General features: G+C 36.2%; 1 protein-coding gene and 2 long non-coding RNA genes across 5 annotated transcripts in view; 2 read left to right on the forward strand and 1 right to left on the reverse strand.

Moving 5' to 3' along the window:
* Positions 1 to 2105: 2105 nt before the first annotated feature.
* On the reverse strand, positions 2106 to 2615 carry LOC148997669 (uncharacterized). Its single transcript, XR_016168967.1, has 3 exons — positions 2539 to 2615; positions 2409 to 2435; positions 2106 to 2182 (listed from the first exon to the last, which is right to left on the reverse strand). It is a non-coding gene; the product is annotated as an uncharacterized LOC148997669 (long non-coding RNA).
* Positions 2616 to 4625: 2010 nt separating this feature from the next.
* Positions 4626 to 25691, forward strand: part of LOC120469642 (protein NLRC3-like) — a 32980-nt gene continuing 11914 nt past the window's right edge. For 2 of the 3 annotated variants that reach the window (XR_016146367.1, XM_089119069.1), the window contains exons 1-6: positions 4626 to 4903; positions 5692 to 5775; positions 6938 to 7045; positions 7220 to 7304; positions 7565 to 7760; positions 7860 to 9690. Coding sequence is in view for 2 of the 3 variants with exons in the window: in XM_089119069.1 (XP_088975195.1) it covers positions 4779 to 4903; positions 5692 to 5775; positions 6938 to 7045; positions 7220 to 7304; positions 7565 to 7760; positions 7860 to 9690 (2429 nt within the window). In the remaining variant the exon portion in view is untranslated. Of the gene's footprint in view, positions 4904 to 5691; positions 5776 to 6937; positions 7046 to 7219; positions 7305 to 7564; positions 7761 to 7859; positions 9695 to 25691 lie in introns of those variants that run through there. The other variant, XM_089119070.1, reaches the window with a different exon arrangement.
* Positions 11117 to 23814, forward strand: LOC148997670 (uncharacterized). Its single transcript, XR_016146368.1, has 6 exons — positions 11117 to 11773; positions 14944 to 15011; positions 15104 to 15172; positions 18554 to 18620; positions 20440 to 20537; positions 23254 to 23814. It is a non-coding gene; the product is annotated as an uncharacterized LOC148997670 (long non-coding RNA).

A 25691-nucleotide genomic window follows, 5' to 3' on the forward strand; every position in this document is an offset into this window, starting at 1 on the left:
TTAATGCAATACATTAATTGAGTAATTGCTGTTTAAAGCTGTTTGAGGTTATATGTATGCAGCTTACAGACTGAGGCATAGCCTTTTTATGCAGAACATTTGCTGTTGATGTGCCATGTTATGACACTGATACTTCATATGTCAGTTGAATAGCCTAGGAATCAGTTCATCCTGCTTTATGTGCTCCATTTGTTAAAGAAGATGTTCTTTAATAAATGTTCAGCAAATCTAAATGTTGTTTGATTATTTATTTAAATGTATACTATATTTCTTTATTGGGTTGTTTCAAATAATTTTCATCTATTTTTAGGTCTCGCATCTTAAAGAAAATCTAAATAAGGTTTCATTTTCTAGTTTTAAATCAATACACTAAAAATGACTTTATATCCTGTGCTTAAAAAAGTGAAAACTGCATAGTTTTAAGCATGTTTGTCTAGTTTTAAGACCAATGGTTTATTAGTGATTAGATTTAAGATAAAATATTCTAGTTTTAATTAAATTTTCACTAAATTTATTTATTATTTAATTCTGATAATAAGTAAAAACTGCAGTTTTAAGCATTTTTTGTCTACTTTTAAGACCAACAATTTTTTTTGTGACTAGATTTAAGATTAAATGTTCTAGTTTTAATGCAATTTTCACTAAATTTATTAATTATTCAGTTTTTATAATAAGTAAAACCTGCATAGTTTTAAGCATTTTTGTCTAATTTTAAGACCAACAGATTTTTTTTTTTGCGACTACATTTAAGATTAATGTTCTAGTTTTAATGCAATTTTCACTAAATTTATTTATTATTCAATTTTTATAATAAGTAAAAACTACATAGTTTTAAGCAGTTTTGCCTAGATTTAAGATTTAATTGCATTTATCAGTGACTAGATATTTATGCTATTTTCAAGAATTCTTATCAAGTCAGTTTTGCTTACCCCATTGGCAGATTTTTTTGCTTGAATTGAGTTAACTTTAACTAGATTCAAGTGAATCTTGATTATTTCAAGAAAGGCATTTTTTGCAGTGCATAAAGCCCATTGGCACTATTTGTTCTGTCATGTTTCCTGTCTGTGTTCCCGTCTTTTTCCATGTTTAGCAGTTCCCGTTATGTCTATTAGTCTTCCTAGGTGTCTCTGATTAGCCACTCCCCTCATTATCTTGTTTAGCTTGTTTGCCTTTGTATTTAAGCCATGCGTCTAGCTCAGTCTTTGTGTGTTCTGGATGTTGTTCTGTTGCATGTTGTCGGTTTTGTTCTGGAGTCTTAGCCTTTGTCATAGTTCAAGTTTATTCTTAGTATTTGTCATTGTTCAAGTTTATTTAATAAAAACTGCTGCATTTGGATCCTGCTTCCTGCACTGCATTATAACAGATACAGTGGTTAGCTTTGCTGACATCTAAGCAGATGTTGCAGGTCCCACCTATTAAGGTACACTTTAGTTTAATTTATGATGCTAAGTAACTTGAACATGGAACATAACTTGAACAGTGGCATGTTGCTTGGGTACCTGGGCCTTGAGTAGTGTGCCCAAGAAGGAGCACTAGCACTCAGTTACTCACACCCCGTGATGCAGGACAACTTCTAAATTTTTAATCAAATACCTTTTCACAGTTTTATATGAAGTTAGCTGTAGTTTAAACCTTGCAGAAAAATTATGCTGGTTGCTGGATGGTCTAAGTTAGAGTGGGCTGAAAGAGAAAATGCTGCGTTCCAGCATGTAACATACGACCAAGTAGCGATTGGTTAAAGCAGAAAACAAATATCCCAATGGATAGGTTCGTGGGGCCTCATTTATAAAACTCTGTGCGTAGGATCCTTAATAAAAGTGTACAGTATGTGTGACCGAAAGGCAAAAATGGCATTCGCAAATTTTTTTTTAGACTTATAAAACCGTTCGCACACCAGAACCTGCGCAAAATTCACTTTATAAATCCCAGTCACCGGAAGATTGTGCGCACATGCTGCTCCCCGAAATAGCCATAAATGAGCTTACAACCCCTAGTTTTACTATGCATATCCTACAAACCAGTTTCAAAACATGCCAGCCAAGATGTATTTTCTGTAGGGAAGACATCATATCAGATAACACAATCTAACTACCGCTCCAATCCTACCTTTCTCTGCTTGTCCGTATTATCCCACGGTATGGGTGCACATCCCGATTGTTGTGGGGGCAATCTTTTGTTCTCACTGTACAACATAAGAGAAATGATAAATAATAATCCAAATGCAAATGTAGCCTTGGAAAATACTTAATACTTGAAAACTTGCTTATCTACAGTATGAACACTATGCATTCAATCCATATGGAAATTAATTAAAACAATAATATCAGGAATACCCGCACAACAATTAAATTAATACTTTGTGTTGATAATGTAAAAGATGACAGAATATCAGATGTCAGATTTCAGACCTCTCTTCCTCTGATTTCGCCTTTTCCCTATATAAACAAATAGACTTGGTTCAGTACAGCACAGATATTTGAAGCTTAAGCATATTCTTTCAAAGATAAAGAACATAAATAAAGCTGAAGAGCTTAAGACCTTGTCCAGTAGGAGGTTGATCAGCCACAGCAACAGTCCCAGCCTCTTGGTCCACAGAAATTGCGGCTACTGAATCTAAAATGAGTGAAGAGATAGCATTGACTATCATCATAATATACATACAATTAGGTCATAACAGAGACCTGAAAAAAAAGAGATTAAAGCGATACTACAGAGTACATCATCCCACCATAGCCTTGTTGTTTGAACTTCCCAAGTGCTGTTGGTAGGAAGAAGAACAAGAGAATTTGGTATAGCATAGACTACATAGCAAACCATCTGAGACCATGAGCTCTATGTTGTACCAAATTCTCTCGTTCTTGTTCCCACTGACAGCAGCATACAGTGAGCTCAAATAAAAGGACTATGGTTGGAAGAACTCAGGACAATGTAAAACCTTGTACTGTAGGAGGAGAGCTTAGCAACAATTCTGGACCATCCTCAGTCCCAGCCCCCTGGTCCAAAGTCATGATCTGAGGATGAGAATGAGTGAAAAGAAGATGTTGTCTCTCTAACGTGTATACACAGATTACATAATACACAGTACAATTAGGGTCTATATTCACAAAGAATCTTAGGGGTGAAAGCATCTCAACATTTTAGGAGAACAAAAAAAATTGGGCTAATCCCTAATGAGGAAATTTTACCATCATTTAGGAATTATTTTGTGCTAAAATGAAATTCTTTGAATTTAGTGAAAGAACATAAATAAAGCTGAAGAGCTTAAGACCTTGTCCAGTAGGAGGTTGATCAGCCACAGCAACAGTCCCAGCCCCCTGGTCCACAGAAATTGTGGCTACTGAATCTAAAATGAGTGAAGAGATAGCATTGTCTATCATCATAATATACAATTAAGTAATAACAGAGACCTGAAAAAAAGAGCTTAAAGCGATATTACAGAGTACATCATCCCACCATAGCCTTCTTGTTTGAGTTTCCCAAGTGCTGGCAATGCGGTTTCACTTTTATGTGTTTGTGTAGTGCTGTCATGCAAGCTGTGTCTGAAGGACTGCAAGTGTCCTGGGACAGGTGAGGGTGTGTGTGGGAAACACACTGCTGAAACTTGGCCCTGATTTGTCCTCATGGATGAGGTGTTGGGACAGAGCCACTTCTCGAAGTTCAATTAAATGTGGTATTTTATGACTTTTTAAATGAGAAAACTAAGTTGTTTACAGTTTATTTAATGAGATGATGGACATTATTTTTGCTCCATTTCTGTGCATTGCTCATTTTTAACAATTAACTTGATGTGCTGGGATATAAAATAAAAATAAATAGGTCTGGACATTGATTATTTAATGATAAGTGCAATTTGCAAAAAACAAAAAAAAAGATACATAGATACATACGGGTTTCACAACTTATGTATCATCTGAAATGAAAAAAAAAATCAATTCATTTTTTTAAAACAGCTTTAATTCATTTCATAAGACACCATATATGATGATACATTTGTATTAAATCATAAAACATAGAACCAAGAAAAATATAATATAATAAAAAACACACTTTAGGGGGAAAAAATGTTGGTGCCTAAATTAAAAGCTTACTCTGTGAAGTTTAATTGTGAACAAACAGATTAGTTAACTACATTAGTTAACATTAACTAAAAATGACAATACTTCTTCAGCATTTGTTAATCTTTGTTAATGTTAATTTCAACATTTACTAATACATTATTAAAATTGTTAACATTAGTTAATGCACTGTGAACTAACATGAACAAAACAATGAACAGCTGGATTTGTATTAACTAACATTAACAAAGATTAACAAAAACAGTAACAAATGTATTGCTCATGGTTAGTTCATGTTAGTAAATACATTAATGTTTAATAAATGAACCTTATTGTAAAGTATTACCCAAAAGGTTTGATTATAATAAATACAAACCTCAGGATGTCAGTCATTTACAATATCCAGCATCTTAGATAATAGTCCAGAAACAGGGAATATAGCAGATGCACTTTTGAAATGTCTATTTAAGAGGTTTTAAACCGGATATAGAGATATATGTTGTATAATATCCCGCTCCAGTGCAGTAGGTGTCAGTGTGACACTGTTCAGCTGTTACAAACCCTCCTGGAAAACACACGAACAACAGCAAAACGAAAGGAACACCTGTCCACATCTAAACCTGTCGCTCACTGGATTTGATTTCATCTATGATTCAGAAAACATGTCTATAGATGTCGATTTAGCACAATACCTACCAAATCTAATAACACTCGCGGACATTTATGTGTTTAATCCACAATCCATCGAGACCAGCAAGAGATTCTGAGAACGACGCGCGCGAACTGACAACAAGCGTTACTGAGTTTAAAATACTGATAAATTCTCTTCTTAGTGGACAAGACTGCAAGTAAGTTTATTAGATTCCCCATTACAGTCATTTTTTTTTATTAATAAGAACTTCATATTAAGCGAGATTTAAATGTGAAGTTACAGAAGGCTGTTCTTCTGCTACTCCGAACAGAAGAAGAATCTGACAGAAATTACAATCTTTTGAAGTAAAAACACAAAAACTTTTATTAAGAAAGGGCTATTGAAAACAAAAATGTTTTTGAAAGTTTTCTCCCATTTCCTCTTCCGTGTTAGGCTGTTTTTTTTTATGTGAAATCGAAAGTATTTTTGAAGCAGACATTTACAGTAGACAGACAGATGAAGCCTAACGTCAATCAACAACAACCTGCTGTTATTAAACTCAATATTTCAGTTCATATAGCAATTATGATTAGTAGTATTACAGTATGTATATTATAATTTAGGTTACTTTTATTTAATCAGTTATTTTAGGATAATTTGAAAGTAATGAAATCAATGATTTTTGTGAACTTGAATATGTTTGTAAAATGATATTATAATAGAAAATATGTCAAATTGAGTTCAGTTTTCCAGCACAGTGTACATTTCTGTTCCAATGAATTCATATTTAGAGTCAGTTAAACTCATTAAACAATCAGAAATGATTAAGACCATTCGGTTATTTTACATGGAAATATATTTGTTTGTAACTCACTTTATTTGATACATTGTTTTTGCTGTTGCTGTTGTTGATGATAACTCTTTATTCTTCAATAAGATGTTGTTGATGTGTGTAAATGTTGTGATTTGCAGGTGATGCTGAAGGATTGAGTGTTTTCTGATCAGTTTTCAGGGTCAGTTTAGCTGCAGTATGTCAGAGGAAAGAGGAAAGGACTCTCTCTCTCAGATGAGTCTCTCAGAGAAACACAGGTGAGACTGCGTCTGTTTTCACACTCTCACTTTAAACTCCACTGGACTTTGTGTTTCTCTGTCAATAACACAACTTTAAGCATTGCTCTGTATTTACAAATGCTTTGAACAACTTCAATTTTAACTTCTTAAATTAAAAGTGACATTATTTAGAAAGCCCGGTTTGCTCTATAGAAAATATCACAGTTAATAATTTGTTAATAACCTTCTGACGCTGAATTAATCCAAATAAATGAATTTAGTATTTAGATCATAAAATTATTGACAGACATTAGAAAACAACTATACACTTACAGGTCCTTCTAAAAAAATTAGCATATTGTTATAAAGTTCATTATTTTCCATAATGTAATGATAAAAATTAAACTCTCATATATTTTAGATTCATTGCACACCAACTGAAATATTTCAGGTGAATGAAAACCCAAAATTCCTGTCTCAAAAAATTAGCATATTTCATCTGACCATTAAAAAGAAGTGTTTTTAATACAAAAAAGTCAACCTTCAAATAATTATGTTCAGTTATGCACTCAATACTTGGTCGGGAATCATTTTGCAGAAATGACTGCTTCAATGCGGTGTGGCATGGAGACAATCAGCCTGTGGCACTGCTGAGGTGTTATGGAGGCCCAGGATGCTTCGATAGCGGATTTCTGTAAAGACTACAAGCACTAGTTCCCACCCTTTCAAACCCGCCCATAGGGGGTTGGGCCTAATGCCCTAACATACCTATCACAGATCAGTGCCAGTGCGTTTGATTTCACCAAAATATGGACGACAATACTGAATACGTAGACTGATGCATTATGGATAGGGTTGGGTACCGAAACGCGGTGCCAATAGGGAACCGGTTCCGACGTAAACGGTAATAACCAGGCCGAATAAGAATGAATTATAGGGTTGCATTATAGGGTTGTATTATTTGTCCACAGTGGTGTGTGTGATTGAACTTGACTGTGTAAGGGGATTTATGAAACTCACTCCAGTAACACAGTTACACAGGCAGACACAAGGAGGCATAAATTCACTATGGAAAATAAATCATGCAACTAAATATGTCCATCCATCCAACCATAGTTATAAATGAACAAATGCACAGATATACTGCATTTAATTACTATTTGCAACATTAAACCTTTTCCAATGTTCTTTGTGTCATCAGTGTAAGATCAGGTTCACATGTGTCCAGCTCTGTGTCTCTGAAGAGTGATTGGTCTAAAGGAGGAGATTTACCAAACTTCAGTGAGAAAACACCATCATCTAATAAAAGGTATTTTGTGTTACTCATTGTGTGTCACGTGTTGACTGTTTAAAAGTTATATCAGTGAATACCAATCATGAAACATTTTTAGATCAAATATTTTATCAGGGTATTCACAGCTAATGCTCATTTCTCTTTCTGTAAAATATCAGTTAGTATTTTATTTTACTAATGTGATTACAGGCTTCGATATGAGACATTAGACTCAGATCTTCAGACTCACAGGAACCACGAGAATTTCAAAGACAATCTTCTTGGGATCTTCCAGGTAGGAAAACACATTTTTTTTATAAATGTTTAATATTTATAACAAACAAATATGTTATTGACCAAAGAAATTTAATTAATCTTTTTTTTTTTTTTTCCTTTTAAACACATTTTGGCACAACTTGGTTAGCATGTTATTCTTTTAACTGGATTTTTTATATATATGGATCATAATTATTGAATAAATTGTTGATACCAAATGTAGATGAACAATTTGGCTTAAATTGGGTATTCTGCCTTTTCTTTTACTTTTGTTTGTAGGATCTTGAGAGGAAAATATTCACATTTCTGAAGAATGAACTGGAGAAGTTAAAGAAAATATTACAACAAGAGAACACACAACACTTTGTGAAGGACTTTAATGAGAACAGATCCAGTATCAAATCAGCAGCTCTCGATCTCACACTACATTACCTGAGAGAGATGAAGCAAGATGAAGCTGCTGATGCTCTAGAAGGCAAGAGACTCGTCATCATCTGTCTGATTGTCTCTTATAAATGTACAGTAGGAGTGAAAATGAAGACTCAAACTATATATTTTCTGTTCATGTGTTTAGATGAGCTGTTCTTCATTCATCAGCTGAAATGTGGCCTAAAGAAGAAGTATCAATGTGTGTTTGAAGGAATGTCGAAGCAAGGTGACTCCACACTCCTGAATAACATCTACACAGATCTCTACATCACTCAGGGTGGCAGTGAACAGGTCAATACTGAACATGAGGTCAGACAGATTGAAGTTGCTTCCAGACGTCATGAAGCACAAGAGATACAGGTTGAATGCACACATTTGTTTGAAGCGCCTGAACAAGACGAGGAGATCCGAACTGTACTGACAAAAGGAGTCGCTGGCATCGGGAAATCAGTCTCTGTGCAAAAGTTTGTTCTGGACTGGGCTGAAGGAAAAGAAAATCAAGATATCAGCTTCATATTTCCTCTTCCATTCAGAGAGATGAACTTAAAGGAGAAAGAAAAACTAAGTTTGATGGACCTTATAACTCAGTTTTTCCCAGAGACAAAAGGACTGAACCTTACAAGAAGGAATCAGTTCAAAGTGCTGTTCATCCTTGATGGACTGGACGAATGTCGCCTTCCTCTGAAGTTTGATTGTAATGAGACGTGGCGTGATGTATCGTCACCAGCCTCTCTGGATGTTCTCCTAACGAACCTCATGAAGGGAAATCTGCTTCCTTCTGCTCTCGTCTGGATCACCAGCAGACCAGCAGCTGCCAGTAAGATTCCTCCTGACTGTATCGACCGGCTGACAGAGATACGAGGATTCAGCGACGCACAAAAGCAAGAGTACTTCAAAAAAAGATTCAAGGATGATATTCAAGCCAACACAATCATAGATCATGTTAAACAATCAAAGAGTCTCTTTATCATGTGCCACATCCCAGTCTTCTGCTGGATTTCAGCCACTGTTCTCCAGAACATTCTGGAGGAGAAGAGAAATAATGATGTGAGAAACACTCAGGCTGATGAGATCTCTAAAACACTGCAGGAATCAAACACTGAAGACACTCCCAAGACTCTGACACAAATGTACACACACTTTCTCCGCTTTCAGATCCAGCAGAGCCGCCGGAAATATGATGGAGAATACACACCAGATGTTTCCTGGGATAAAGACGCCATCCTTTCACTGGGGAAACTGGCATTTCATCATCTGAAAAGAAACAACCTGATCTTCTATGACACAGACCTGGAAGCCTGTGGTCTTGACGTCTATAAGGCATCAGTGTACTCAGGCATGTGTACCCAGATCTTTAAGGAGGAAACAGGGATCGTTCTTGGTACCATGTACTGCTTTGTTCACTTGAGCATTCAAGAGTTTATTGCAGCCCTTTATGCACATCTGTTTCTAGACATCAACAAGACAAGTGTGTTTGATCATGAGTCTACAGAACAGGAAAACAGAAATGAAACCATGATTGATTTTCTCAAGACTGCAGTGGACAAGGCGCTGGAGAGTGACAATGGACACCTGGACCTTTTCCTTCGCTTCGTCCTCGGTCTGTCACTCCAGTCCAATCGACGACTCTTACGAGGTCTGTTGACACAGCGAGACGGCACTGACCAGAGCAACGAGGGGATAGTTCAGTACATCAAGCAGAAATTAGAAGCTAATCTTCCTGCAGAGAGATCCATCAATCTGTTCTACTGTCTGAATGAACTGAACGACCAAACTCTGGTGAACGAGATTCAGACTCACCTTAGCAAAGGAAGTCTCTCATCTGGTGACCTTTCACCTGCCCAGTGGTCTGCTTTAGTCTTTGTGTTGTTGACATCAGAGGAAGAGCTGGAGGAGTTTGAGCTTCAGAAATTCAAGAAATCAGACGAGTGTCTCATTAGATTATCGGCAGTCATTAAAGCCTCCAGAAGAGCTCTGTAAGTCTTTTATATATTTTGTCATGTTTTACTCTCATCTGAAAAATGCATTTATCTCAGTAGTTATTCCCCATCATAAACATGAAGCTAAACCTGCGTGTGTGTGTGTGTGTGTGTGTGTGTGTGTGTGTGGAGACAGTTTATCACAATTTAAGACAAACTATTAAATATCTTGTAAAAATGTTGCATGATTGATTGTATCATATGATACACCAGACTTGTATGACTTATTATATAGAATTATATTATCACATACTCATACTTGAGGTAGAAAAAAATCCGTATTTTATTCATATACCCAAACTGGGGGGAAATAATGTAATTTGGTACAGAATAGATGTTATTTATATTTCCAAAACGTAATATGAAAATTTGAAAGGTTATAGATAAAACGTTGAGATTTTTATAAAACATGCTACTAAAATAAAATACTGACATCCATCTCAACTGACATCCAACCGTAGCCAAACTTTTTAAAAAAAATGTTATGCCTAATATGTATATATATATATATATATATGAATCTTTTTTTGGAATTCTATTAATCTATTTTCAATCGGTAAAGCTTGAATTGCGATACAAATGTGAATCAATTTTTGTGCACACCCCTAATATTAAATATTAACTCTTTCCCCGCCAGCGTTTTAAAAAAAAGTTGCCAGCCACCGCCAGGGTTTTGACGATTTTCGCTTAATTTGAATGCCCCGCTGAATATTTTCTTCCATGAATATATGAAGATGATATATATAAAAATAAAGATCTGAGCCTCTGCTTTTAGGCAAAAAAGACGTTTTTTATTTTATCTTCATCTGTTCTTTTGTTATTGCCTCTTGAACAGAGGTAGGTTTTGTCAAAAACACAACATTTTGGACAAAAAACTGAGAAAAAGGTATTTTTATCAAACAAGTGCATTTAACTCTTTCCCCGCCAAACACGGAATTTTCCGTGTTTAATGAAAAAACGCATCTGCGCCAAACACGGAATTTTCCGGGTATCCGTGTTTTAGGTGGTATACGGTAAGGAAGACCCGCGCGCATGTCCTGAATGATTGCGCAACTCTTTGTTTAGAGAAACAGATTGCAATCGTCTCAAACAGTGGAGTAGTGAGAATGTATCAGACAGACAATGCAGAGGTATATGGCTGAAGTACTGGAGGTTAATGGACTCGGAGTCCGATCACTCTTTATTTGATAATTCTGAATCTGATCGGGACGAAGTAGTCAGTGAGAGAGATGCACATGTTCATGCTAGCCATGGACGTGCCGCAGATAGATCGTATAATATTATGACACTATAATATGTATGTGTGTGTGCAGGCATTTATGTGTGGCTGTCTAAATATGAAGGTGTAATTGTCAAATTATTTCTCTCTTTGTGCACATTTACCACATTGTAATATGTATTTGTGTGTGTGTGTGTGTGTGTGTGTGTGTGTGTGTGTGTGTTTGTTTTTGTGGTTTACGAGGACATTTGACCTGAATACGCACCGGCACTATGGGGACATTTGGGTTTACGAGGACAGAGGCCATGTCCTCATAATTCCGACAGTGTAAACGCCATCTACGATGTCCCAGATGCTCCCTCTCAAAGTTTGGCGCCATGTCTTTATATACCACAAAACCCTGAAATTTTACCATACACAGTGTATCCCTGATTTCGCGAGTGTCGCCCCTGTAGCCAGGTCCCGGTATTACACCCGCGTCATCAAAAATTTGCATGTTTTACACAAGTGTATGCTTCGAGGCCTGTGATTGGACAGATCGGTACCGGTAGGCGGGAAATTGCGAAAACACAATGGCGCCGGTGGGCGGAGCTTCATTCAGCGTCAGCATAGTCTTTATAACAAGCAACTTAATGCAAAATAATTATTATTTAAGTATTTTTGCCTGTAATTTATTAATTGTGGATTAATTGTATGATAAATAAATAAATAAAACCCTGTTTATATTATGATAAGTTAGACGTAACTTAATCAGGTCACGGTCGTCACGGTCACTTCCTGTTTGAACGAGAGACAAACTCTGGACCTGAAAGGACCGAAAGGACATATCTGGACCCGATGAAAGCAACTGTTATGTGTTAGGTAAGTTATAATGTTGTTTAATTGCTTCTCTAATAGCACCTGGGTCTGTTTGGCTTGTTTGTGATGTCCTGTAGGCTCTTTGCTGCTCGTTTTACAGTTAGAAAGCAGCTAGCGCGTGATGCTAACGGAGCTAGCGGACTTTTAAGTTAGTGATTCTGTTTACAGACTGACATGAGGGAATCAGCGATGCTTGTGTCATTTTAAACTCGTTTTAGATTGAACTTTAATTGTAACTGCTACCTTTAATGATCACATAAAATAGTCTAGCCTTCATAATAACGCGTTGTCATGACTACAGTCTGTGTTTTTTACCCAGTACAGTATATTAACAGTTATGCTTACATTAAGAAACATGTGCTCTTATCACTCCTGACTATAATTCAATATACTCTGAATATTAATATAACTGTCAGTCTGATTAAGTCTTATTAATACTGTCACTATTGCCTGTAATTTATCAATTGTGAATGCAATTTATTAAATGAATAGTTATGTTCAATTAACATATTCCTTAAATATCATATAATAAAGTATGAAAATAACTTGAATGCCGTTTACCATAATTTATCGATTTATTTAAAACAAACTTGTTGAATAATATGTCAATAGGTCAGGATTACTCCAGGGCAGATTCAGCCATCATTATAAAGCTGAATTCAGTGTTTCCATGCTTAAGTGACACTGTTTAATAAAGCTGTGTCAGGTACATGATATGTTATTTACAGTTACTTGTTTTATTATTAAAGGTTAAAAATGACCCAATGTAATAGACAGGCACGATATTGCAAAAAACTGATATTGCAATATTTGTTGTTGTTTTTTTCTACAATACATAATGCAACATATAAAAAGCAATTTCTACAAATGACTTAAATAGCTCTATTTGGCAATAATGAATCATTCTAGAATGATTGGCGTGATTTTGTTGGGGTTTGTATCTGTATAGAAAAAAATAAGCATAGATAAAAAAAATGTAACAAGGATGTGAAATAATCAGTGGCTCATATTTTCCAGGTAAGTCTAGCAACATTTAGGTACTGAAATTGAGTAAATAACTGTAAAATAACACTGCATCATCTTTAGGTTATGCATGTATAGCCTGACTTCACATATGCCTAATACTGCAGTGTCACTAGACTCACTACCACAGATAGGTATGAATGATAAAGCAATATATTGTGCAGCCCTACAGATTAATGTTCAGGGCTTTAGTGCATCACATTACATGCGTGTTCATTACAGTATGTCAGGTTGTGTGTAGCTTTACACCTGGTTTATGAGGACACAGTTTTATGAGGACATCATAAGAACATGTTCCTGATGTTTGACTTGACTGGAGAATCTGTGTGTGTTGTGTAAGTTTGACAGAATCCTGGTCTATGAGGACACAGTTTTACCAGGACACAAATATGGAATATTAGGATCGATACTGATATACTGACCCATAATTCACAGCTCATTTTGTCAAAAGGTCAGGATTACTCCAGGGCAGATTCAGCCATCATTATAAAGCTGAATTCAGTGTTTCCATGCTGAAGTGACACTGTTTAATAAAGCTGTGTCAGCTACATGATATGTTATTTACAGTGTTGATTTTACTTGTTTTATTATTAAAGGTTAAAAATGACCCTATGTAATAGATCGGCACGATATTGCAAAAAACTGATATTGCAATATTTGTTTTTTCTACAATATACGTATAATGCAATATAAAAAGCAATTTCTACAAATTACTTAAATAGCTCTATTTGGAGATAATTAATCATTCTAGAATGATTGGCGTGATTTTGTTGGGGTTTGTATCTGTATAGAAAATAATAAATGGAAAGCATAGATAAAAAAATTTAACAAAGATGTGAAATAATCAGTGGCTCATATTTTCCAGGTGAGTCTAACAACATTTAGGTACTGAAATTGAGTAAATAACTGTAAAATAACACTGCATCATCTTTAGGTTATGCATGTATAGCCTGACTTCACATAGGCCTAATACTGCAGTGTCACTAGACTCACTACCACAGATAGGTATGAATGATAAAGCAATATATTGTGCAGCCCTACAGATTAATGTTCAGGGCTTTAGTGCATCACATTACATGCGTGTTCATTACAGTATGTCAGGTTGTGTGTAGCTTTACACCTGGTTTATGAGGACACCGTTTTATGAGGACATCATAAGAACATGTTCCTGATGTTTGACTTGACTGGAGAATCTGTGTGTGTTGTGTAAGTTTGACAGAATCCTGGTCTATGAGGACACAGTTTTACCAGGACACACATATGGAATAGTAGGATTGATACTGATATACTGACCCATAATTCACAGCTCATTTTGGCGAATACCAATATCAAAAACTATTTGTGCTTGTTAGATTAAATGTAATCATTGAAGAAGTTAAAAAATAGTAACCTCTGTTGAAATTGGCTTTCAATAAGTAATAATAAAATTTGTACTTGTTTGTCTTTATATATATATATATATATATATATATATATTATTTGCTCTTCTTTCTTTTTTTCAGATGATAACTGATAAGACCATGTTAATGTAATAATTGAGTTATTCCTTAAAGAATAGAACAGATTTCAGTTCCTCAGAAACAGATTGTTATCAGTCACTGAATTATGATTGTGTGTATAAGAAGTGAGTCATGATCACGTACTGTATTTCTAGCACAGGCGCAATGTCTCGTATTATATCACTCTCATACATAAACATACTTAAACTCAGGGTGCCATCCAAATGTTTCTAGTTACCAGTGTCCTGGTAAAACTACTGTCCTCATAGACCAGACTTCTGTCAAACTTACACAACACACTGAGATTCTCCAGACAAGTCAAACATCAGGAACATCTCATCTCATCTTATGATGTCCTCATAAAAAAATGGTGTAAGACACGTGACATTCTTTAATGAAAACACTTGTAATGTGATGCATAAAATCCATTAAAATTACCTTGGCTAACATTTAAATATTGAAATGTTTTGTAATCTTGTATATTATCTCAAATCAATATTTCATGTGGAAATAAGTATTGATAGGTAGCTGTGTATCGGGACCCTGATTATTAATAACTGGCTGACTACATTGTCCTTATATATTATTTATGATTTTTTTAAACTCTTAGGTGAAGTGTTCTGTATGTAACGCTTTATTTCATATTTTCAGATGAGCCATAAGACTCAGTTGTCCTCAGGCAGTGATGATTATGTGCTCTGACTCTGGGACTGCACGAGGTAAGTGAGAGTTGTGCTGGAAGATCTGTGCTGTGAGATCTAGTGTTCACATATTTACACCAGTGTTTCATGTCTACTTTTATGTTTTGTAGACTCCCAGTGAGGTTGATCGCTCCACTCTCGAAATCAACACTCGAAATCAAGTCGGAGATGAACAGAAGGTATTGTTTTTTGTTTTTTTTATTTTTGGAAATCAAATTAGGGATACACAGATATGAACATTTGGGCCGAGTTCAATAACTGATCATTCTTTATATTTGAAAGCCGAGATCTGATATATTGGCAAATTGTATATACTTTGAAAGGCCTAATTACAAAAACGAAACGATCATCATTAAAAGCCAATCTCCCAAACACTTCAACATGAAACAAACAAATACAGTACAGTAGCCTAGTTTGAACCAGTGAGGAATTAATTAACTTTAAAATTTATTTTACATTCATATTTCCATTCACTTTTTTGAAAAAAAATGTTAGTGTCTTGTTAGTATTAGTTAACATTAACTAACAATGAACAATAGTTCTACAGGATTTATTAATCTTTCTTAAAGAGCCATTAAACCCCAAACCAAATTTTCTGAGATTTTAACAGAGGTATGTGTGTTGAACACCATTGAAGACAATGTTAGCATCTGTTAGATTTAATAGTAGGGTTAAAATGGTTAAATTTAAGGGGTATTTTTCCACTTTTTTCGTCTTCCAGTTTTAAAATCTTCATCGTGGCAGTGCGGTGTTAGTGCGTTGATGACGGAGAAACATCTCCGAGTGTTGTTCTTTGCTCGGGTTTTAACAAAAAGGAAACGTTCAAATCGCTTAAAACCATAGACTGTAAAAGAAATGGCTGAACGACTGCGCAGGCTCAAACTGAGCTTGACGACGGAGATGAGACTTGAGTAACCTAGTAGCGGTGCAAAGAGAAATCTGAATCATTCCCTTCCGAATCTTGCAGAGCCGGAGAGCGCGAGTAAGAGCTGTCCATGAGCTCGCAGCAGGAGCAACTCTACAGCTCTCTATGGGCTTCTCCCTTGACTTTATGCCTCCACGTCCCCCCGAATGCTGAGCTTCTCCTCCACTCTATATGGTAATTGCTCTAGTGTGCGACAGAGTCTCGTGACGCAATCGTTAGCCTATTTTTACAAAAACATCTTCTAAATCGGCCGTAACGTAAGATACAAAGTAATGGGGCCTTTTATACATTGTCATGTTTCTTTAGTAGGGTTTGGTATCGTTTGGGTTTTATCCGATACCAGTACCTACTAGGTATTTTTTAAACGGTTCCGGTGCCTAAATGGTTCTTGAAACGGTACTCAAGAAAAGGAAACCGCACACACTTTGTCAAAAAAATAATATCCCTTTATTTACAGGGCCAAACTGGACACAATATTAACTTACAATATAAACAAGTAACATATGTTAATAATAAATAAACCAAATATAAAATAAAAAATCATATTTACATAATATCAAATAAAACAATATTATATCAAACAATATAATTATACTGGAGATTAATAGAGATTACTACCAGGGTAATATAATATCGACATGGCTACAGGTTCCCATGTTTTGTCTGCTTTAACTAGTCATGTAAGTTATCTGGTCATTTACTAGTTAAGCTCTTATCCAGTTTTATATTTCGTTCCCACTGCATATGAACATATGAAAGAGAACGTCTCTGTGTAAACCATGTTCTCTGAATAGGGAACGAGATGCTCCGTTTGCTGCCAAACTCCTCGCGCTGCTGACAAGCTTCTATAGATATCTGAGGAGCAGAGCATGCGCGCACTAATATAATATGACGACGTGAGCGTCAAGGCGGTGCGAATGGTGATTCTATATGGGCTTAAGTTCAGACAATCGTTCTGACGCGTAATTTTACATGTGAAATGCAGCCAAACCTTGCAGCGTTTTGTCTTCGGCATCTTCAATAATATCCTCGCTATCGGCAGACGTTCCGGGAGTCTCCCGCATATTGATAACGGCTCCTGGATAATCGCAAATTAGTTCAAATCTCCCGGAATCTAGAGCGAGCGAGCAAAAGCGCGTGCGAGACAGATCAGACAGTGCTTCAATAAACCGTATAGTACGCGCACGTTGGAGAGGGAGAGGGAGACAGCGAGAGACTGCGTGTGTGCGCCTCATGCCATAGACTTTGGTTACTACCCAACCCTTTTCTTTAGAAATAAATAATGGACAAATGGAGTCTTTGGACATCTTCGATGTAAAGTTATTCGCTGTCACCAAAATGATTGGGAGTCAATGGAAGCCAACGTTTCTGATAAGTTCCGCGATTTTGACGGATTAGAAATAGGCTTGAATGAGGTCTATGCCAGACTTACTTGCAGAGTAAATCTAAATTTGCCGGAAGTTGTCTGGGTTTGCCAAGTCCACTCCGCACACACAATAAGGGAATGATTTTACTCAAACCATATTGTTGATAAATGATACAAGAACAAAAAAAAGTACTAGTTATGAATAATAACGCATCAGTGTTTTTTAAACATGTAGAACTTTTTAATATTAAACATTTGAATATTACAGTAAACATCTTTAATATTTCTGTTTCAAATAGCGTTGTGTTTGAGCTGTGCTAAAGCTTAAGAGCTGAAGGAACACCCATAAACTGAAGCTTTATTAGATGGTTTTAGCTCAACGGAACACAGCCTATATATGATTGATTAGATATACAAAATCATGCAGACATTAACTTGAGAAAAGTTACATAGTGAAACTCCTGTTGTGGATGAAACAGCAGCTAAACCCAAAGAATTCACAAAGTTTTTAATGCAGTAGTTTGCTCATTATAATGTTATGTATATGACAGTCCCAATCATAGTTATTATTGTTCTGCTTTGCTGTTTGAGCGCATGTGCTAAAGGAGATGATCACCGCTAGGCCTACAGTGAAGCGCTTTACTGCAGCGATCATTTACTCAGCCAAATGATTTCTATATGAGATAAAGTATATATATATATATATATATACATATACATATAACAAAATAAAAGAGATCACAGATTTGTGATTCAAACTGTTCACAACCATCATGGGGAACAGCGCACATCTGAAGCTGAAGGACATAATCCATTATTCATCAGTGTTAATCAACCTAATTTTCCTATCGAATTGACAACGATAACATTAAAAATTTATTTTCCAATACTGATATGGAGCCCTATATATCATACATCTCTGAGTGGTTATGACCATATATCTATAGGGTTTTAACTATATACATGATCACAACTTGCGTATGTCACCCTGTTTTAAAACTGAAGTCCCTATTCATCTCATTAATTTGATCACTATTAATACTAAGTGGTTTGAAATGTACCATCATGCCTGAATTTGTTTTGGCATGATCAGCCTTCTTTTGCTCAAGTATATCATTGATAATGTGAAATTGTTTTAATCTTATGTTTTATGACCGTGATCAGTCAGTGTTGATGGAGTCAAGTATCTGTGCTGCTTCATTTGGAGAATCTCTGAGTCCTTTGTCTTTAGTAGAATGTTATTTTTTTCTTTCTTTACCTTGCTTTCAGATGAGCCCTGAGAAGGACCATATCAGATCATCATTGGAGGGTCAAGAGTCAAGACTGTGTTGACATGGTAATAAAAAGAGCATTGCATCATTTTAGAAATTGCTAGTCTAGTAAGATCTTTATCACATCATATTTTTTTTTTTACACCTGAGGCCTGTACCATGATGCTGATCATCAACTTTCTCTGTCAACTCAGGCTTTGATCCTGAGTTTAAGTGTGACATCAGTAGCCAACAGCCAATCACATGCTGAGAAAGAGAAACTCATTCAAAACTGAAATTCATTTCTCGCAAGAGAAGCAGCACAATTCACTTATTAAATAGAAATATTAAAATATTAAGAATTTAAACAAATTTACACAACAAGAAGAAAATATCTGTCTATGAAAGAGGACAACTAAAAGAAAAAGGCTTGTCACTGTATATCAGTGCAAGTAAAAGTTGTGAAGTTTTATAGCTTCATATTTTTATAGCTATAGCATTTTATAGCTTTATCTATTGATTCTAAAGTATATTTATGTTACCTTTTATATATTTATTTATTCATTTAAAATCTGCATTGTAGTTGATGAACTAAAATTGTACATGTGTGATAGATTAAGGGAATAATAATTTCTAAATCATACAAATTTATTATTCTAAATAAACATTACTAAAAATTACTAAAAGACTTTCATGGTGCCTTAAACCCAGGGTTGGCGCAAAGTAAACTGAAACATAGCTGGCTAGCCACCTAAACCAGCTTCATGGTAAAGGCCCCGGGTCATTTCATTGTCAAAACAATTCCATTTACACCTGGCCACATAAATGTGTTCACAAAACGGATATAAATCCGAATCTTCAAATCCCACGCTATATCAGATTTAAAGGTGTTCACGTCATTGAAAGCAACCACTATGAGCCACATTTTATGTATCGTCAGCTAATTTTAAGATCAATAGAGAGAGAGTAACATCTGCACTGGTAAAATCATCAAGATGACTCTGTTGATCATCTGTGACTTTAGTTTTCAATTGGTATTTTGCGCATCAGAATGCTGAAGAGATACTCAGCTACTCATCTGTAGTGATGCGTGTTGCAGAAGCACTGTCATATCTCACTATAACATGTCATTATAGCCTCTTAACTGTTTATTATTTGGCATTTTTTCGGAGTCAAATTTATACAGTGTTACCATTTATTACCTTTACTCTAGTGACCCACCACAGTTTGATCCAAATGAACCAAAAATATTTGTCTGTGTTTATTTTATATTATATCATATTTCTTTTAAATATTATTTATTTTTGGCAAAGCATCTCTCAAACAAACTAAAATCAAAAGTACAACATGGTTTATAGCGCCCTTATCAAATGGCAAAAGTCGATAATTAAGCAAGTGCTGAAGAGCACACTTTACTCGCTCGATCAGCTCATGATCTGCCTTTTTCCACGCCCCGTTTCTCAGGGAATGAATGCAGTGAACTCCATCTCTGAGTTTAACATGCATTTGGCACGCAACCAGCACCAGTTACATTATTTTCACATTCGCATTATATCCACATTTTTTGTGGTAATAAGATTTTGTAATAAGATGCGTTTATAAACCTGTTTTCACTGAAACTGCAGGTTTCTGCCAGTATAACAGCTTAAGTGACGAAATTAAGAAAGTATTATAACCTCCTATTGTAAAATAATATACGCATTATAAAATATTAATTTTTCATTGACAGTTTTAGAATATTACGGTCTTAGCGATAATTCGAATAATAGGCATCTTAGTGAAGTATTATAGTTTTTATTAATATTATTATTATTAAACGGCGTAATTTTTCATGTTTCGTAAATGACATCTGAATACAGGTTAAACTGAAGATGTTCTTGTTTTAAATGTCTCTTTTTCTCTCAGATGAGATCAGTGTGACGGATTCTGCTGCCAGTGATCCTGATGGAAGCGGTTCTGGAGGAGATGTTGCTGCTGGAGCTGCAGCGTCTCTAGTTATGTTGGTATGTGTCAACTAATGCTGGGTACACACCAAAATAATTTTTACATCTTATAAGATTTTCAAAATGTGATAGACCACAAACATGAGGCCAAAAATCCTAGATTTAACCATTTTGCTCCTATAGTTTTGCTCCACACACGAACAGGTTTTTAACCAGAGTCTCGACTGTGAGCACAAAATCTCGCAAGAGTTCAGAATACAGAATACAGAATAGTTTTTGGAAAGGTTTTACATAACACGTTGTATAAACATTCGTGCTGTTGCCACAAATCTAGCTGATCCTCCATCTCTGCTGTCCACAACAATTTCACTTTGTGCTGCGCCATGACTGCGTTTGTTATGGGTGTCAAAATGAATCGTTTCTACGATGCATTGTGATGCGGACGAGGACGATTTGGTATCGGTTCAGTAATAGACCATAACCGGTTATAATGCACTGACGCTTTTTTCTGACGTCATTTATCACGTATGTGCTTTGTTGCGTACACTGGCAGAGGGAGGCGAGTCCCCCCGAGTGCGAGTCAATAAAACTACTTTAAAAGCCTACATCTGGCCACATTTGGCTTTTATGAACAACCCGGTAAGACCTGGAGAAGACACGCGCTGTGTGCGCTCATGTCACGCACACAGATTATGCAGGATGTAATACCACTAACTTGATAAACCAAGTTAGCCGTGTGCACCCGAGCTGTTATTGCGTGCAGATTCACTGCTTTAGAGTAAGATGAGCTCCAATGTCACCCGAATCCACAGCCAAACACACATCATCCACACGCCCTAATAATGCTCTCTGACTTAAGTATCCGCACCCAATGGTCAAATTAAAATTATACTGTGTTGCGTATATAACTGGCTTAATTGTTTTAAGCCAGTTGTATACACTGAAAACAATTATAAACGCAACACTTTTGTTTTTGCCCCCATTTTTCATGAGCTGAACTCAAAGATCTGAGACTTTTTCTATGTACACAAAAGGCCATTTCTCTCAAATATTGTTCATAAATATGTGTTAGTGAGCACTTCTTCTTTGCCGAGATAATCCATCCACCTCACAGGTGTGTTTTAGGCTGGCCACAATAAAAGGCCGCTCTATAATGTGCAGTTTTATCACACAGCACAATGCCTCAGATGTCGAAGTTTTGAGGGAGCGTGCGATTGGCATGCCGACTGCAGGAATGTCCACCAGAGCTGTTGCCCATGAATTGAATGTTAATTTCTCTACCATTAGCCGTTTCCAAAGGTGTTTCAGAGAATTTTCCAGCACATCCAGCCGGCCTCACAACCGCACACCACGTGTAACCACATCAGCCCAGGACCTCCACATCCAGCCTCTTCTCCTACAAGACTGAGACCAGCCAACCGGACTGCTGCTGCAACAACCAGTGTGCATAGCTGTCAGAAAGTGTCTCAGGGAAGCTCATCCGCATGCTCGTCCTCCTCATCAGGGTCTCGGCTGGACTACAGTTCATCCTTGTAACCGACTTGAGTGGGCTAATTCTCACATTCGATGCCGTCTGGCACTTTAGAGAGCTGTTCTCTCCACGGATGAATCCCGGTTTTCACTGTACAGGACAGATGGCAGACACCGTGTATGCCGTCGTGTGGATGAGCGGTTTGCTGATGTCAACGTTGTGGATCGAGTGGCCCATGGTGGCGGGAGGGTTATGGAATGGGCAGGCGTATGTTATGGACAATGAACACAGGTGCATTTTATTGATGGCATTTTGAATGCACAGAGAGACCGTGACGAGATCCTGAGGCCCATTGTTGTGTCATGTTGCAGCATATATAGTTGCATATATAGTATGCAACAATATCATGTTGCATACTCACCGGATATGTGACCCATTGAGCATGTTTGGGATGCTCTGGATCGGCGTTTAAGACGGTGTGTTCCAGGTTCTGCCAATATCCAGCAAGTGGACCAACACTGGACCAACATTACACACTCCACAATCAACAACCTGATCAACTCTATGCGAAAGAGATGTGTTGCACTGCGTGAGGCAAATGGTGCTCACACCAGAGACTGACTGAGGGTTTTTTGACCCCCCAATACAGTAGAACTGCACATTTTAATGTGGCCAGCCTGAGGCACACCTGTGCAATAATCACATAGTCTAATCAGCATCTTGATACGCCACACCTGTGAGGTGGATGGATTATCTCGGCAAAGGAGAAGTGCTCACTAACACTGATTTAAACGATATGTGAACAATATTTGAGAGAAATGGCCTTTTGTGTACATAGAAAAAGTCTTAAATCTTTGAGTTCAGCTCATGAAAAATGGGGGCAAAAACAAATGTGTTGCGTTTATAATTGTTCAGTGTGTGTGTGTGTATATATATATAATGCTATAGTGTTTCAGTAGGTAATATCAGATTACATGTCTTAACATTTCTTTTGTCATTAATTGTAATAATCAGTCAATAATCAGTTATCAATAATCAGATATTTGCACTATAGTGTGCACCTTTTCTAGAAGAACATTAATGGAGTCAGTGTTGCACCAACATTGTAATTCTGGCCGATACCAATACGTTGATGATGTTCATGTTGGTCTAAAACTTTAAAAGCATCTGTTTAACACAACATTTCATCTGAATATCATTTGAAATGTATTTTTTAGATATCAGATGTAAAACCAGTTTTAAGCTCTAGATACAGGTTTGAGTTACATCTGAGTTTCTGATCAGTATATAACTGATTTCTTCCAGGTGTTCAGAAGATGCCCATCGAGAAAACCACTGACGTGCCTCAAGGTACCCGAGGTTTAAATCAGAATATGACCATCTAGTAAGCTTTATCTATGAGAGCTCATGTACTTACAAAGCATGTTGTATTCTGTACAGAGAATGACAGTGAGGAAGAAATTGAAAACCTTGTGGAAAGGACAAAAAGTGTGCTGGTCAAATGCTGAAGTTACAGCTGCAATTAAACATGTTAAGGCACATATAACCAAAGGAAAACTGGCCACACTGACTGAATGGCAGAAGTGTAAGACCACTGAAGACCCTTTCTGTGGAGTTTCAATCTCTACCTCACTCTCATTCTCAGCGCAGGAGAATACATGCTTTAGTAAGCTCTAAACACACGGGAGCTCATGTACTTACAATGATAGTTATATTGACACTAGACTCTTCTAGAGCTGATGTACAACCCAAGCAAACTTTGTTAAATAATTTTCCTGTAAATCTGCTTTGAAACTTGACTTGACAATTCTGTTTATATTTTCTGGAAATAACAGAGGTAAACCGTCCGTTGTAATTTGGTTTGTTTTGCAGATGTATATATCGCGATATGCATATCGCGACGGCTTGCAATAGCTGGGGTCATGAACAAAAGAAAATCACTCACTGCTGTTTGCTGAATAACTGTATATATGTAAATAATACAGTGAAAACTAAGCAGTGTTTTATTTTCACATTTGATTATTCAGTTTCTGTTGTTAAATAATCCTAATGTAGGATAATCTGAACCCTGTGCTTTAGCATAAGAAGTATTATTTTAATATCAGTGTACAGTAAAACACTGATGTTCACTTTCAGAAGCTGATGTTTTCTTGTCACAAAAAGAATGTGAAACATTTATGTAAGGTTAAATAATAGATAATTTAAGTTTGTTTTACACACTTTAAACATTACTGTATCGAATATCGCATTATTTAATGAGTTAACGCATATCGCTTTTTTTCTTCAATACTGTGCAGCACTAAGCAGCATCTATTGCATGTTGAGTGAGTTAATTTTATACATTTCAAAGCCTGTTTAATGACATCTTTAAAATGTGTCTGCTTCAAAGGGCTGTTTTGTCAATCTTTCCAAAGTTTTGAGTGGTTCTCTATGCCATTTCAATATGTCTTATACAAGTTTTATTGACCATGTTTTTAAGTTTGTGGATGTGACTTTACACTTAAAATGGCATGACATGATGGAATTACATGGTAAAACTGAAAAAAACTCGATGTTTATGATGATATTATTGAAGTCATAATTAAAGCACTTGTAAAACACTTCTGTCCCTGTAATGTTGCAAGTTTTTTTGTGTATTGTATTGGAGATCCAGTACTCTTAAATCACCTTAGTCTTGGTAATACACCATCTCGTCAGGTTTGTGTGTGTGTGTGGGCATGTGCCAGTAAACACACTCGTCCTTATAATGTTGGATTGTGCAGTTGTGTATTGTGTTTAAGATCCAGTACTCTTAAATCACCTTAGTCTTGGTAATACACAATCTCGTCAGGTTTGTGTGTGTGTGTGGGCATGTACCAGTAAAACACATAGGTCCCTGTAATCCACCCAAATGACATATTTTGTGTATTGTAAAATGAGTGTCCTCATAATCAGGTCGGGTCCCATAAATCACAATTATGTCATAGGCGGGGACATTTTAGGAGGGGGCGGGAATGTCCTTGTATACCACCATTTTTATATTTTCTGTTCTGTTGTGTGTATAGAACATTTGAAGTCAGATTTGTGATCTGCAGATCAAAACAAAATTTTTGATAGTTTTATCATCACTGTAGGGCATTGGGAAAGGTGTGTCCCTATATACCACCACCACACCGGTGCGACCTTCTATACCACAAAAACAAGTATGTGTGTGTGTGTGTGTGTGTGTGTGTGTGTGTGTGTGTGTGTGTGTGTGCGTGTGTGTGTGTGTGTGTCTAGGCCTGTTTATTGTAATTCCAATTATTCACAGGTAGAACACAGAGAGGCAGAGGCAGAAGTTTTATTGCAAAAGTTACATTTCCCTTACATCCTGGGAAATTTGATATATTTTACATTTATTTTATGTTTTTAATTTATTTTGGAAAGTTTTATATATGAAGGAAACAACATCTAAATGTATTCCGCTTTTAAATGCACTTGTTTGATAAAAACACCTTTTTCTCAGTTTTTTGTCCAAAATGTTGTGTTTTTGACAAAACCTACCTCTGTTCAAGAGGCAATAAAAAAAGAACAGATGAAGATAAAATAAAAACGTTTTTTTTTGCCTAAAAGCAGAGGCTCAGATCTTTATTTTTATATATATCATCTTCATATATTCATGGAAGAAAATATTCAGCGGGGGCATTCAAATTTTGCGAAAATCGTCAAAAACCCTGGCGGTGGCTGGCAACTTTTTTTAAAAACGCTGGCGGGGAAAGAGTTAA

This window comes from Pimephales promelas, chromosome 2 (genome assembly GCF_988280905.1).
Source record: "Pimephales promelas chromosome 2, fPimPro1.hap1.1, whole genome shotgun sequence".
NCBI lineage: Eukaryota > Metazoa > Chordata > Actinopteri > Cypriniformes > Leuciscidae > Pimephales > Pimephales promelas.